We start from the raw sequence: 15118 nt of genomic DNA, 5'->3' as shown, positions 1-15118 counted from the left end.
CTGACCCAGAGTTTGGGTTGAATTTGTGGTAAGACTGTTTGTTCTAACCTTTGCTTTACTGCTTCTGCTATGAGTCCAGAGATCGGTGAGCCCATGGGTGTTCCGTTGATTTGTTCGTATATCTGGTTGTTGAATGTGAAGTGTGTTTGTGAGGCACAGGTCCAGTAGTTTAAGTATGCCGTCTTTGTTGATAGGTTCAACGTCCTGTTGTCTGTTCTATATTTCAAGCAGGTTGGCTATTGTTTCTCTGGCTAGGGTTTTGTCGATAGAGGTGAACAGTGCCGTTACATCGAATGAGACCATGGTTTCTTCCTTGTCTATATGTATATTTCTGATGATGTCCAAGAATTCCTGTGTTGATTGTATAGATTGTCTGGATCCGCTGATCAGGTGTTTCAGTTTCTGCTGTAGTTCTTTAGCCAGTTTGTGTGATGGTGTACCCGGTAGTGATACTATTCACTATTCAACCCAAACCCTGGGTCAGATATGTGGATGACACCTTTGTAATCATTAAAAACACAGAAATAGAGAACACACACCAGATCATCAACGCCACACTCACAGGAATCCGATTCACGAGAGAGGAAGAAAAGGATAACCAACTCCCATTCCTAGACGTGATGGTACAGAGAACACCGAACGGAGAATTCAGCACAAAGGTATACAGGAAAGCCACACACACAGACCAAGTCCTAAACTATGAAAGCAACCACCCCAACACACACAAATGAAGTTGCATCAAGACACTATTCAAAAGGGCCACAACACACTTCAGCACACCAGAACTGCAAAAAGAGGAAGAAGAACACCTATACAATGTATTTGCCAAAAACGGATACCTGCACAATTTCATCAACAGGTGCCTAAGGGAATAAGGACACGCTGCAACCCAAAGGACTGGCCACACTACCATACATCAGGAGCATTTCCGAACTGACAGCCAGACTACTGCAACCACTGGGACTCATAACAGCACACAAACCAACAGCCACTCTCCGACAACAACTCACCTGAACGAAGGACCCGATACCCAGCAGGAGCAAAACCAATGTAGTGTACAAAATCCCATGCAAGGACTGCACAAAACACTACATAGGACAAACAGGAAGACATCTAATGATCCTCATCCAGGAACACCAACTAGCCACGAAACAACACGACCAGCTATCCTTAGTAGCCACACATGCAGATGACACGCAACATGAATTCGACTGGGACAACACTACTATTATACGGCAAGCCAAACAGAGAACAGCCAGGGAATTCCTAGAGGCATGGCACTCATCCACAGATTCTATCAACAAACACATCGACCTGGACTCAATATACCAGCCACTGCAGCGGACAGCTGGAACTGACAACCGGAAGCGGCAGAGACAAGCCACTATAAATGCCGGAGGAAACATCACAGAAGCGCTTCACAGGAGGCTCCCAAGCACTGAGGATGTCACCTAGACAGGGGATGAAACGTTTGCAACACAAATTCCCAGCTCGGCGAACAGAACCACAACAACGAGCACCCAAGCCACAAATCTTCTCCCAAATTTTGAAAAACAGAACTGCTTTAACAAACATACAATTGTATAGAATACATGCTACCGGTACATTCATGCTTAAAGATCAAAATCACTATTACTGGAGTTTGGAGTTTCAAGGCTGCTAGATATTTCAAAGGGTAATATCTGGTTTTATAGCCTGGTCAATATTACAAACCTCATAATTTCTGAACAAATACCTTTCGGTCAGCGTTCAACACGTTTGTAAAATTTTAATTAGATTTTAGGAATTAAGAGTTGGGGCGGGGTGGGGGAGTGACATGATTAATATGTCACTTGAATGGTAATCCTGAACCCCAGGTTAATGTTCGAGGGACATGGGCTGAAACTTACCAGTGCAAATGGTGAAATTTGATAAAAATCTAGAAGAAAAGGCAGCCTAACAGTGAAGATTGTGATAAAGACCCTTTCAGTTCACTAATGTTAATTAGGAAAGGAAATCTGCCATCGTGATCGGGAGTGACCTAATTATGACTTTAGGCATTAGAGAATTAGGAGTGGGGAATAAATGCAGACTGCGCCAGCAACAGCCACATCCCATGAATGAAAAAAAAGGCTTAAGTGAGTGTGTGAGAGAGATTGAATATGCAGTTGCTAAGAGGAAGGTTTAATAACTCATCTATTTCTCTCCTCATTAAACTATTCAATAGTAGAAATGACCTCATCTGATATATTGCTATAAGTAACAATCTGCTGACAAGGTAATTTCTAATTGACTGGATAAATCCCTGGCAAGTCCAGATATTCAAAATGATAGTTCACCATAATGATAAGGCAATTACATTAAATTTACAATTGTTCTAGTATCCAAGGGAGCACTAAAATAATTATTTTTATGTTCCTAACTGGAAATTGGTTAGGGCAGTTGATAGATGGAGAATGTGTTCTTTACAAAACACAGCAAGAATATTTACTTTAACCACATCTCATACTGAGCCTCATTTACTTTCAAACAATTAAAAATCGATCGCATAAACAATTTTTAATCTCATTACCTGCAATATTTGATCACCAGAAAGAAGCCTTCCATCTTTTGCAACAATACTATCTCGGTAAACTTCCTGAATTACGATATTTATCAAAGGGGTTTCATTTCCACCTACAATACTCAGACCTAGCTCCATGTAGGGATTGGCTCTGTGGATTTCAATATTGGCAACCTCTCCTTCAGGCAGACTAGCTTGCTTTGGTAGTGCTGCAATTAAAAGAAAATACAAACAAGTGCATTTAAACCACTAACTCAAATTTTCAATAAGTTGTCACTCAGTTTTTTTATAAGTTCTTTTTTAGATGAATAAGTTAAACTACACAGCAAAGTGCACAGGATGGAGTAGTAAGTTGTTTATGTTTTTAAATAAGTTGCTTTCCATTCTTAGACCTGCATCCACGTGCAAGTCTAATTCCTTGCCAAAGGCAAGGAAGAAAGGTTATAATGTAAATTATCACAGGAGGTAATATAAACTAATTTGGAAGAGTATTTAAAATCATAGAACAGAAATATAGAATCCCTACAGTGCAGATGGAAGTGTAATAAAATATTCTGTTTGAGACTTAGACAGCAGGATTATTAAAACTATTGGAATAGGTTACAGTGAAATAAATAACAAAAAGCAAAGAAAATTTACAGCCCAGGAACAGGCCCTTTGGCCCTCCAAGCCTGGGCTAATCCAAATCTACTGTCTAAACCTGTCGCCCAATTCTTAAGCATTTGTATCCCTCTGTTCCTCACCGACTCATGCATCTGTCCAGATGCATCTTAAATGAATCTACCATGCCTGCCTCTACTACCTATGCTGGCAATGCATTCCCAGCACCTACCACACTCTGTGTAAAGTACTTGTCGCGGGTATCCCCCTTAAACTTTTCACTTCTCACCTTGAAAGCATGACCTCTTGTTATTGAATCCTTCACACTGGGAAAAAGCTTATCTCTATCTACCCTGTCTATACTCTTCATGATTTTGTAGACCACAATCAGGTCCCCCCCTCAATCTCCTTTTTTCTAATGAAAACAAACCTAACCTACACAAGTTCTCTTCATAGCTAGCACCTTCCATACCAGGCAACATCCTCGTAAACCTTCTCTGCACCCTCTCCAAAGCATCCACATCCTTTTGGTAATGTGGCGACCAGAACTGTACACAGTATTCTAAATGCGGCCAAACCAAATATCATGTACAATTTTAACATGACCTCTTATACTCAATACCCCGTCCAATGAAGACAAGCATACCATATGCCTTCTTGGCCACTCTATCCACCTGTGCAACCTTCAGGGTACAATGGACCTGAATTCCCAGATCTCTCTGCTCATCAACTTTTCCCAAGGCTCTTCCATTTACTGTATAATTCGCTCTAGAATTAGACTTCCCGAAATGCATCATCTCACATTTACCTGGATTGAACTCCATCTGCCACTTCTCTGCCCAACTCTCCAGTCTATCTATATTCTCCTGTATTCTTTGACAGTCTCCTATGCTTTCTGCTACTTCACAAATCTTCGTGTCACCTGCAAACTTGCTGATCATACCAACAGTGCTCTCTTCCAGATCATTTATGTATATCATAAACAACAGTGGCCCCAATACTAACCCCTGTGGAACACCACTAGTCACCTTTCTCCATTTCGAGAAACTCCCTTCAACTACTTTCTCTGTCTTCTGTTGCTCAACCAGTTCTTTATCCACCTAGTTAGAACACCCTGCACACCATGTGACTTCACTTTCTCTATTAGTTTACCATGGGGAACCTTATCAAACACCTTACTAAAGTCCATGTATATACAACAATACAAGTAAAAGACAAAAGAAATGATTAATAACTACATGGGCGTGAGATGTAAACCAGCAACTAGCAAGGGACGAAAAAATATTAAAAGGATAATGCTAGCTTTTGTCTTTAAAAAAACTGAAATGTACCAGAAAAATCATATCAGAATTGATTCGAAGTATACGAATGCTCCAGAATGCTAATTAAAATTGAGCAGGTAATAGTAGCATCAATAAGGAGTGACATGATATAGTAGCATTAACAGAAAACATAGCTTAAACTTGAAAAGGATTTGAAATTTAACACTTCTGGACATAGCAGCTAGATTTTGAGGTCAGCATTGAAAAGATGGAACTTAAGCTGACTGCAAAGAAATTATCTGACAGTCTCTGTGGTATGGATTGCCCCTTTCCCAAAATCAGTTGGAATCTGCTGCCAAGTCAAGATGTTATCCAAGCCACTAGCAACATGGATATCAGCACGCAGCCTAGGTAGCCAATCACACTGAAATACTCTAATGAATAGTAAACCAGGAAGTAAGAAAAATGGAAATTTTCCACTTTTAATTAAAATTTTACTGACAGCCTAATAGATTATTGAGACCTGGACATGAGACTGAAGTAAAAACAGAAATAAACTTGTTTAAAACAATAGTTTCATGATAATTGAGAAATTTAACATTCAACAAATATAAAATTAATTTTTCAGATACAACAAGCTGCTCAGCAATAATGATGCACATATTGAGTAAAATTTTGTTTCTTTTAGATTAAGTCTGGACACTTGATTGGATTAGGTTTTTGCCAGTTGATTATGTTTTTCTAAACTCATCATATACGTGTGCATAGGTTAAACATGAGTTCTGAATCTGATCTCAGACATTCCGGATTCTAACGTTAGGAGGCATAGTTAGAAGGCATCCAGAAGACACTAAACTATCTGCAACCCACTGCATCACTAAACCTTTGCTCATCACTCCCATCCACTCTTGGAGTTATCAGAGACCAGGCAAAAAAATAGCACCATATCAAGCAACACCATCCTCAAAGTTCTATTGAAGGCTATCCAGGACACAAGGATATTCATTTTCCTCAGGGATGACAACAGGAGGCCAACCTGACTGATGAAGCTAGTCTGCATAGAGGCGGTTGTGGGGATCAGTGTACTCCAGCACCAGTACCACTCACTATCTCTGCAACTTCCTCCAGGAACGAAACATCTCCCTATGGATATATAATTTCCTGTATTAGAACACAGAACATTACAGCGCAGTACAGAACCTTTGGCTTTCAATGTTGTGCCAACATGTGAAATGAATCTGAAGCCTACACTATTCCATTATCATCCATATGTTTATCAAATGATCATTTAAATGCCCTTAAAGTTGGCGAGTCTACTCCTGTTGCAGGCAGGGTGTTCCACGCCCTTAATACTCCCTGACATTTGTCCATATTTATCACCCCTCAATTTAAAGCTATGTCTCCTCATGCTAGCCATCACCATCTGAAGAAAAAGGCTTTCACTGTCCACCCTCTCTAATCCTCTGATCATATTGTATGTCTGTATTAAGTCACTTCTCAACCTTCTTCCCTCTAATGAAAACAGCCTCAAGTCCCTCAGCCTTTCCTCATAAGATCTGCCCTCCATACCAGGCAACATCCTGGTAAATCTTCTCTGCACCTTTTCCAATGCTTCCACATCCTTCCTGTAATGCTGCAACCAGAACCGTACTCAATATTCCAAGCGCGGCCATACTAGAGTTTTTTACAACTGCAACATGACCTCACGGCTCCAAAAAAACAATCCCTCAACCAATAAAAGCCTTCTTAACAACCCAATAAACCTGGGTGGTAACTTTCAGGGATCTATGCACATGGTCACTGAGATCTCTCTGTTCATCTACACTACCAAGAATCTTACCATTAGCCTAGTACTCTGTATTCCTGCTACTCCTTCCCAACTGAATCAACTCACATTTTTTGCATTATACTCCATTTGCCACCTCTCAGCCCAGCTCTGCAGCTTACCTATGTCCCTCCGTAACCTGCAACATCCTTCAGCACTGTCCACAGCTCCAGCGACCTTAGTGTCGTCTGCAAATTTACTAACCCATCTTTCTATACTCTCATCCAGGTCATTTATAAAAATGACAAATAGCAATGGTCCCAAAACAGATCCTTGCGGTACACCATTCGTAACTGAACACCAGAATGTACATTTCCCATGAACCACCACCCTCTGTCTTCTTTCAGTTAGACAATTTCTTATCCAAACCGCTAAATCACCCTCAGTCCTATGCCTCCATATTTTCTGCAATAACCTACCACAGGGAACCTTATTAAATGCTTTACTGAAATCCATATACACCACATCAACCGCTTTACCCTCATCCACCGGTTTGGTCACCTTCTCAAAGAACTCAATAAGGGCTGTGAGACATGGCATGCCCTTCACAAAACTGTATTGACTATCCCTAATTAAATTATTCCTTTCTAGATGATTATTAATCCTATCTCTTATAATCCTTTCCAACACTTTACCCATAACCAAAGTAAGGCTCAATGGTCTATAATTACCAGGGTTGTCTCTGCTCCCCTTCTTGAATAAGGGGACATTTGCTATTCTCCAGTCTTCTGGCACTATTCCTGTATACAAGGACGACAAAGATCAAAGCTAAAGGTTCTGCAATCTCCTCCCTCCCTTCCCAGAGAATCTTAGGATAAACCCATCTGGCCCAGGGGACATATCTATTTTAACACTTTCCAGAATTGCCTCCTTATGAACTTCAGTCTTGTCAAGTTTAATAGCCTGTATCTCAGTATTCTCCACAACAGGGAATTTGTGTTGCAGACGGTTCGTCCCCTGTCCAGGTGACATCCTCAGTGCTTGGGAGCCTCCTGTGATGTTTCCTCCGGCATTTATAACCACTATAAATGCCGGAGGAAACATCACAGAAGCGCTTCACAGGAGGCTCCCAAGCACTGAGGATGTCACCTAGACAGGGGACAAAACGTCTGCAACACAAATTCCCAGCTCAGCGAACAGAACCACAACAACGAGCACCCGAGCTACAAATCTTTTCACAAACTTTGAATTCTCCACAACAACATTGTCTTTGTCCAGTGTGAATACTGACGAAAAATATCCATTTAGTGACTCTCCTTTCTCCTCGGTCTCCAAGCACGACTTTCCACTACGGTCCTTGACTAGCCCTAATCTTACTCTAGTCATTCATTTATTACTGATATACCTATAGAACGCTTTAGGGTTTTCCTTGATCCTAACTGCCAAAGACCCTCATGTCCCCTCCTGGCTCTTCTTCGCTCTCTTTAGGTCCCTCCTCCCTACTGCACCATCCCTGTAGCCACATGTTCAACTGCTCTCTCTCCCTATCCCTCGCCTCGCTAGCATGTGGCACAGGTAACAAACCAGAGATAGCAATTCTGTTTGCTCTAGATCTAGGATTCCACCCTACTTCCTTGAATTTCTGCTTTACATCCCTTCCCTTTTCCTACCTATGTCATTGGTGCCTACTTGGTTCTCCTCCCCCTTAAGGATCCCGAAAACATGATCAGAGACATCATGGACCCTTTCACCTGGGAGGCAACACACCAACCGTGAGTCTCTCTCGTTCCCACAGAATTTCTTATCTGTCCCCTTAACTATGGAGTCCGCAATGACTAATGCTCCAATAAGATTTGTACCACTGTCTCCTTGATACTTCATATCCTTATGGATGATTTAGCATTGCACGTTTGCCTTGGACAGAAGACTGTCATACACAAAATTAGGTGCCTGGGATCTTCATCAGATGCCTCATGTATAATAAATCTCTGTAACTTTCACTGCAGCTTCCAATGTAGCTCTACTGGCTCCACAGTGGTACTGTCTCCCACACATCTGCCAGGATACACACTTAAAACATAAAAAAAAAGCTAAAACATTCAACAGCTTATGCATCAATGTCTCTGACCTTGTTTCACAACTAAGAGTGCATACACATTGAATAGCTTTTCATCAAAGGCTTGCACAGGGCAGGACATGACCACTAGATGTGATTTCAGGATGAACCCCTCCAGGCACATACATGATCTAACATTTTACTGGCTTTCATCAACCGTAGTTCTGTGATGATACAGACCACCTTTCATTAAGAACACTTTGACACTTAACATTCCCATTCCACATTCCTCTTACAAAGAAGACTCCGAGACAATCACAACTCTAGGGATTGAAATCTCTACCTGTATCTATAAATGTAGGCATTGTGCTCACGTTCCATGCTAATGTAACACTTCACTCCTTCAGGGGAAGAATGTGCTGTGGAATTATTGTGCACAATCTCTGTGGAAGTAAAGTCCCATTTTCATATTGACGATACCCTTCACTGTGTTGTGCGACACCATTAACATGCTAAATGGGACAGACTTCAATTGGAACTAGCAACTCAAAATTGGGCAACCATGAGGTAATGTGGGCCATCAAGAGGAGCACAATTATATTTAACCATAATTGTTCATCAAGCTCCCACTCTACTAAAAATGCCATCAATGTGGGAGATTAAATCTGATTCAATGAGGGGTACAGGAGAGAATGTCAGGAACACCAGGCATACTTAAAAAAAAATGAGGTGTCTTCCTGGTGAAACTACACACAGGACAACTTGCAAGTCCAGAGGATGCAACATGAAATAGACAAGGCTAAACAATCCTACATGCAGGGTTAGATCTAAGCTCTGCAATCCCTCCACATCCAGCATTCAATGGCAGCAGACAATTAAGAACTAACAGGAGGGGAAGGTTCCATGAGTATTCTCATTCTTAATGACAGAAGAGCCCAGCAATCAGTGTAAAAAATAAGGCTGACGCATTTGTATTCATCTTCAGCTGGAACTTTCAAGTGGATGATTCATCTTGGCTTCCTCCTGAGGTCCCCAGCACCATAGTTGTCAGCATTCGACCTTTTCAATTCATTCCACATGACATCAAGAAATGACAGAATGCACTAAATAACTGCTCTTTAAAAGCTCTAGGCCTGGACAACATTCCAACAATAGAACTGAAAATTTGTACTCAAGAACTAGCTGGGCTCCTAAACAAGCTTTTCCAGTACAGCTACAACACTGGCATGTGCCTAAGAATATGTAAAATTGTACAGGTATGTCATACCCACAATAAACATGACATGGGCGATGGGCGGCACGGTGGCACAGTGGTTAGCACTGCTGCCTCACAGCGCCAGAGACCCGGGTTCAATTCCCACCTCAGGCGACTGTCTGTGTGGAGTTTGCACGTTCTCCCCGTGTCTGCGTGGGTTTCCTCCGGGTGTTCCGGTTTCCTCCCACAGTCCAAAGATGTGCAGGTCAGGTGAATTGGCCATGCTAAATTGCCCGTAGTGCTAGGTAAGGGGTAAATGTAGGGGTATGGGTGGGTTGCGCTTCGGCGGGGCGGTGTGGACTTGTTGGGCCGAACAGCCTGTTTCCACACTGTAAGTAATCTAAAACTAACCCAACCAATTGTACCCCTGCCAATCCACGTTTGATCATCAATACAATGGTGAAAGGCTCATTGACAGTGCTATTAAGTGGCACTTGCTCAGCAATAAACTGCTCATTGGCCTTGGTGAAAGCTAAAGTGAACAACTCTCAGTTCATGATTTCATTACAGTCTTGATCCAAACTTGGATAAAAGAGCTAAACTCCAGAGGAGATGTGAGAAAGACTGCCTTTAACATCAGGCAGCATTTGACTGAAAATGGCATCAAGCAGCCGTAGCAAAATTGAAGCCAATGGGAATAACTGGGAAAAATCTCCAGAGAGTGCAGAGGGATTCTGTTTTATAGTATGAGTCTCAAAAAGTCTGAAGGCTGAAGAGCCAGTGTCATTGAATATTTTTAAGCTGGAGGTAGACTGATTTTTTTCACACAACAAGAAATAAGATTATTAGGGATAGATAGAAATGTGGTCAAAATACAAACCAATTGACCATGATCTTACTGAATGGCAGAGAGGTTTGGGGCGAGGGAGCTGATTGGGCAGCCGGTCAGGCAGCATCCAAGGAGAGGAGAGTCGGCGTTTCAAGCATAAGCTCATCACATTCCTGATGAAGAGCTCATACTCGAAAAGTCGACTCTCCTGCTCCTTGGATGCTGCCTGACCAGTTGTGCCTTTCCAGCACGACATTTTTTGACTCTGATCTTTAACATCTGCATTTCTCACTGTCTCCTTGAAGGCCTGAATGGCCCAGTTCTACTCAATTGTATGTGCACACAAAGCTGGGAGAATGGTGTGAAAATGTGTATTTTGTCTTATAATTTGGAAAAATGTTTGATTCAATTTTAAAAAATTGGAAAATAAGATATTTGGACTTTACATAGTTTACATACTGCAACTTGATGATTTGATAACACAATGCATAAATCATCATGTACATTTGGTTATTTTTCAATTCTCTATAGAATTAATAAAAATGCAGATGTCTTAATGAGATTGTTGCCTCACTCTCAGACAACAACTTTTCATTTCTGCATGATAGAATTTTTTTTCCTGTCGATTTGTCACCTGATGGCCTGCCACCTGTCACTTACCAATCAGCAATGTGCTTGGAAATCAAACCAGGGTCAATGAGGAGTGTAGAAGAGCATGTCAAAATAACTTGCTGAAGCTATGAAGGAGGACTACATGCATGCTAATCAACAGAGCTAAAATAGCTCACAAGCAACAAATCTATGATAAAAATAATATTTTATTTATATAAGTATAATTATCATATGACATGTCCCAAGATGTTTCACTAGAGTATTTTCAAAGAAATTATCAAGTTAGATGATTAAAAGTTGATCGAGGCATTAAGTATTCTTGATTTGCTCATAGTGGGAGGGGTTTGGGGCAGATGGAAAGTATGATTTGATGAAGATGGGGAAGAACACTCTTAGTCTTCCTGGCTGACAAGCAAAGCTACAAAAAAAAAGTAATTTACTGGATCTGACTGCTCTTTTCACCCTTACGCTGCTGGGTTCACTGAGACCTAGCTTTAAATTGAACTCACTGCCAAGATAGCAGGAATGAAATCTCACTGATTTCCTTTGGGGAGTAAAGACTCATGAAGTTTAAAAGAAGGGGATTTCTATGTTTGAAATAAACAATAACCAGATCTAAGATAATTGGCAAAAGAATTGGAGTCAACACCATAGGTTTTTACAAAATGAGTGGTTAAGATTTGAAATGCTCTGCCTAGTAATGTGGTAGATGGCGGTTCAACAGATGACTCCAAAAGTGAATTGGTTTATTACTTCATGGAGAAAAATACAGAAATTTTGCAAAGGAGCAAGATTAGCTTTGCTGCTCTTTGAATGAAGTGATACAAATTCAGTGGACTAAAGAGCCTAATTTTGTGCTATTTCCATCCATATCAAACTGATTTATGGATTACAATTATGGATCCATCTTTGCAGAATGGGTTACTTTGATACTCCAAAACATACTGAAGTCAAAACAGAAGTAGACGTATTTATAGTGAGACTTAGGTTTCATATAAATACTGTTAAACTTTCCAATTGTCTTCTCACTCATCATGAGTTCTGGAGCTGAAATTCTCCCCAGAATTTGCAGCACAAAAAATTGGCCATTGGTTAGGAGTGTCCTCTCATACATTTTCATCTAACTCCAAAAAAAACATGCTTCAGTCAGCAGTATGGTGAAAGCAAAACAAATAAAATATTACTATTATATTCCATCTACTGAAATGATTTCATACTTGATTGCATATTGTGCTGAGAATTGAATTGATAGCAATCTAGATTTTTCCAGATTGAGAGTACTATACTAGATGATGCACCACAGATTTAGTAGTGAACCATTTCTGATCAAGGATCATGAATAGTTAAGAATCTTATTATATTTTATGATAGGCATTTTAAAGTCTAAATTTTAGGCCTAAATAATGTGTCTTTAGTTTTTTTATAGCTGAAGCACCAAACATTTTACTGGAAGCAATAAACTCATGGTATATAGCACAGTGGCTCAAACAGGGCAGATACTTGGAGATTAGACAAGATTGAATCTCAGAACCGATAGTTACTCATTGCTGGTTACTAAAAAACAAACAAAGCTATTTGTAAAAAAATAACTTCACTGTTCATACTTGGCTAACCTACCATTAAAATTTATAGATGACCATAATTTGCTTTTAGTGCACCTTGTTGTTAACATGCCAAATTAAGCATGAATAGTATTCAATAAGAAACTGTTAGAGTTGTGAAAACATTTTATGAAAGTAACATTTTTTATTGTCACATTACACGTTTGCAGTAATTAGTTTTTACAATGTCAACTCATATCCAATCTATCTATAGCTTGATATGTAATCAGGTGTTTTATATATAGGAATCCCTCTTCCATGGGATTCTACAACATGTTAATGGGCAGAATTTATCCTGCATCTAAACCACACTATTGCTGATATTGAGTGTGAAAGTGGAAAAAAAATTCCATTGCTAGCATTCCTCAAGTTAGGATAAAATTCACTGTCTCAAGGGGTGGTAGAGATGAGAATCCTCAAAACATGGGAAAATTCAAACAGGCTGCCTTGCGAAGTGTAGATAGTGATTCTTAACTTACACAAACTTTTCTTCCACTTACAAAACTAATTCCCTCTCTTTTCTTATGTAGACACTGGCAGCACACAACAAACCTTCACAAAGAGGCCAGACACTCTCACTCCACCTTTGAGAAGCAAGCCATTAAATCTTCATTGGTAAGGCTTCCACCAGCTTAGAGACATCCATCTCAATGCGTATTCCATCTTGATTAGACTCAGGAACACATTCTGGTGAGCACATCACTGAAATATTTGTGCAGCTAGCAGAGGAAGAAATTATCCAGATCTATAGCATTCTGAAAACTGCCAGAGAGCAGACACCTGCTCAGCTCCGGGCATAAAAGATCTCAAAGTCTTGGTCATTAATGACTTTGCCAGAGGCACAGGAATCACATGCATATTTGTCAGAGACAGTAAACTGGATCAGAGGATGAAGGAGTCCACCAACATTATCTGTACTGTGCTGGTTTCAGCAAGCATGCATCTGGCTGTGCCAATGCAGAGAGTGCCAATCATCATGGAGAGACAATATCAACTACTCAGTCTGCTAGATATATGCACAACTTTGCACTGGATTATTTTGGTCATAGGTGTTCTACATCAATGACAGGGTGAGAGAAGCTGAAGGACTTCAAACCCATTCCAGGTGTCCTTTCCTCTCAGAGATGGGATGGTGCCAGTGGGCACCCAGAGAGAAGAGAACTACAAATTAACCCCAGAGATTTTTTTCAGGACACTCCAGAGGTAGCTGGGTCCTCCACCTCCTCCATGACTTTGCTGCTGAAGCCTGCAGAAGTTCAAGCTAAGAAAGATGAGCCTGCATTCGGGCATGAAGTATTTCTGAAGTTTTTTTGATGAAAGAAACAAACTATTCTATAGAATTAAATGTATTCATTAAACTGCTGTTTGTATCTTTCTTTATTAGTGAACATTCAGTTCTCTCCCAAACATGCAAGTTTCTGCCTGATAATTTGGCCCAAACTTGATATTGTGAGATCAATTTACCCAACTTGACAATATCAGCCAACTGTTTTGATTGGGATAGTTTCTTTCTCTCTTACAATTATTGCCTCATAGTTTTCTTCAGATAATTCTTAACTTGTGTGGCACAATATTACAGTAAAGAAATTTCCATATTTCTTCTTTATATATATAATAGTAAGGGCATAGAAATTGGACAAAAATCACTTGCAACATCATGGTTAAACAAAATATTGTCACGCATATTGGTTTCAAATAATACTTGCACACTGCAGTGTGCAGAAAGCTAAACTAAACACAAAATGACACAAGAAATTTGCAAAGTAGCAAGTAAAATCAATTAAACATTAAATTTAATAACACAGGACATTGTGACCTACTTAATCATGTTTTAATGCAACAGATATTTCAAATCAAAGGCTTCACATTGTATGATTCCCATTAACTACTACACATGAGTTTCTAGATATTGTTACAAAATACTGAGGAATTTTTCATGCATTTTTTCTCAGTAACTGACATTGCTAATGTCCAAAATAAAGACTTAAACAATTATACATTATGCATATTTAGTCAATTCCCATTTGCAACAAGTTTTTGTGTAGAGTTCATCTCAAAAACCTGAGCTTGTACTTGATAGTTGTTCCCAAACCTGATTTAGTGAGCATAATTTATCCAATACCACAGAATGTATTAGTATAATTCAATCAGCTGTACTACTGAGATATTTTTATTTTCCTCACAGCATATTCTGTCCATTATCTTTTTCTCAAATAATTCTCAAATAAAAACACTGAATTTCAAAAGCTTTGCTCAGGAATTATTTGTAAATTACTTTTGCTTTTAATAAGATAAACATCTGTGTGTGATAGGAAAATGATTACTCTCATTACATACTTGTTATCGATCTTATTTTTGTACAAAGTGTATTAAAAATATATAAGGGAAAGAGGGGTAAAGACAGAAACAGCTATTGTAGAATAAACAATAAAGAGAAAAAAATGGTAATTCTCATATATTACTTGATAAATTGGATGCTTTATTGCCACAAAGGACAAGGATTTCCTGGCAGAACAATTTAAGGAGCTAGCAAGCAGCAGGAAAAGAAGTGTTTTAAACAGATAGCTAACCCCGAATGTAACAAGGAACAGGAAAACTACTTCTGAAGGGGAGGCAAGCTACAGACTTGAGGTCTCCAAAAAGAATAATCTATGTT

The 15118-nt window shown here is 39.7% G+C and overlaps 1 protein-coding gene across 3 annotated transcripts in view; it reads right to left on the bottom strand.

The window, feature by feature from the left end:
• The window catches only part of lnx2a (ligand of numb-protein X 2a), a 122820-nt gene that overhangs the window by 30704 nt on the left and 76998 nt on the right, over positions 1-15118 (bottom strand). For all 3 annotated transcript variants that reach the window (XM_072577301.1, XM_072577300.1, XM_072577299.1), the window contains exon 4: positions 2552-2751. In XM_072577301.1, coding sequence (XP_072433402.1) covers positions 2552-2751 — 200 coding nt within the window. The remainder of the gene's footprint in view (positions 1-2551; positions 2752-15118) is intronic.

Source organism: Chiloscyllium punctatum, chromosome 9 (genome assembly GCF_047496795.1).
Source record: "Chiloscyllium punctatum isolate Juve2018m chromosome 9, sChiPun1.3, whole genome shotgun sequence".
NCBI lineage: Eukaryota > Metazoa > Chordata > Chondrichthyes > Orectolobiformes > Hemiscylliidae > Chiloscyllium > Chiloscyllium punctatum.
Note: the sequence above shows the minus strand (reverse complement) of the source record. Positions and strands in the feature narration are given on the sequence as shown.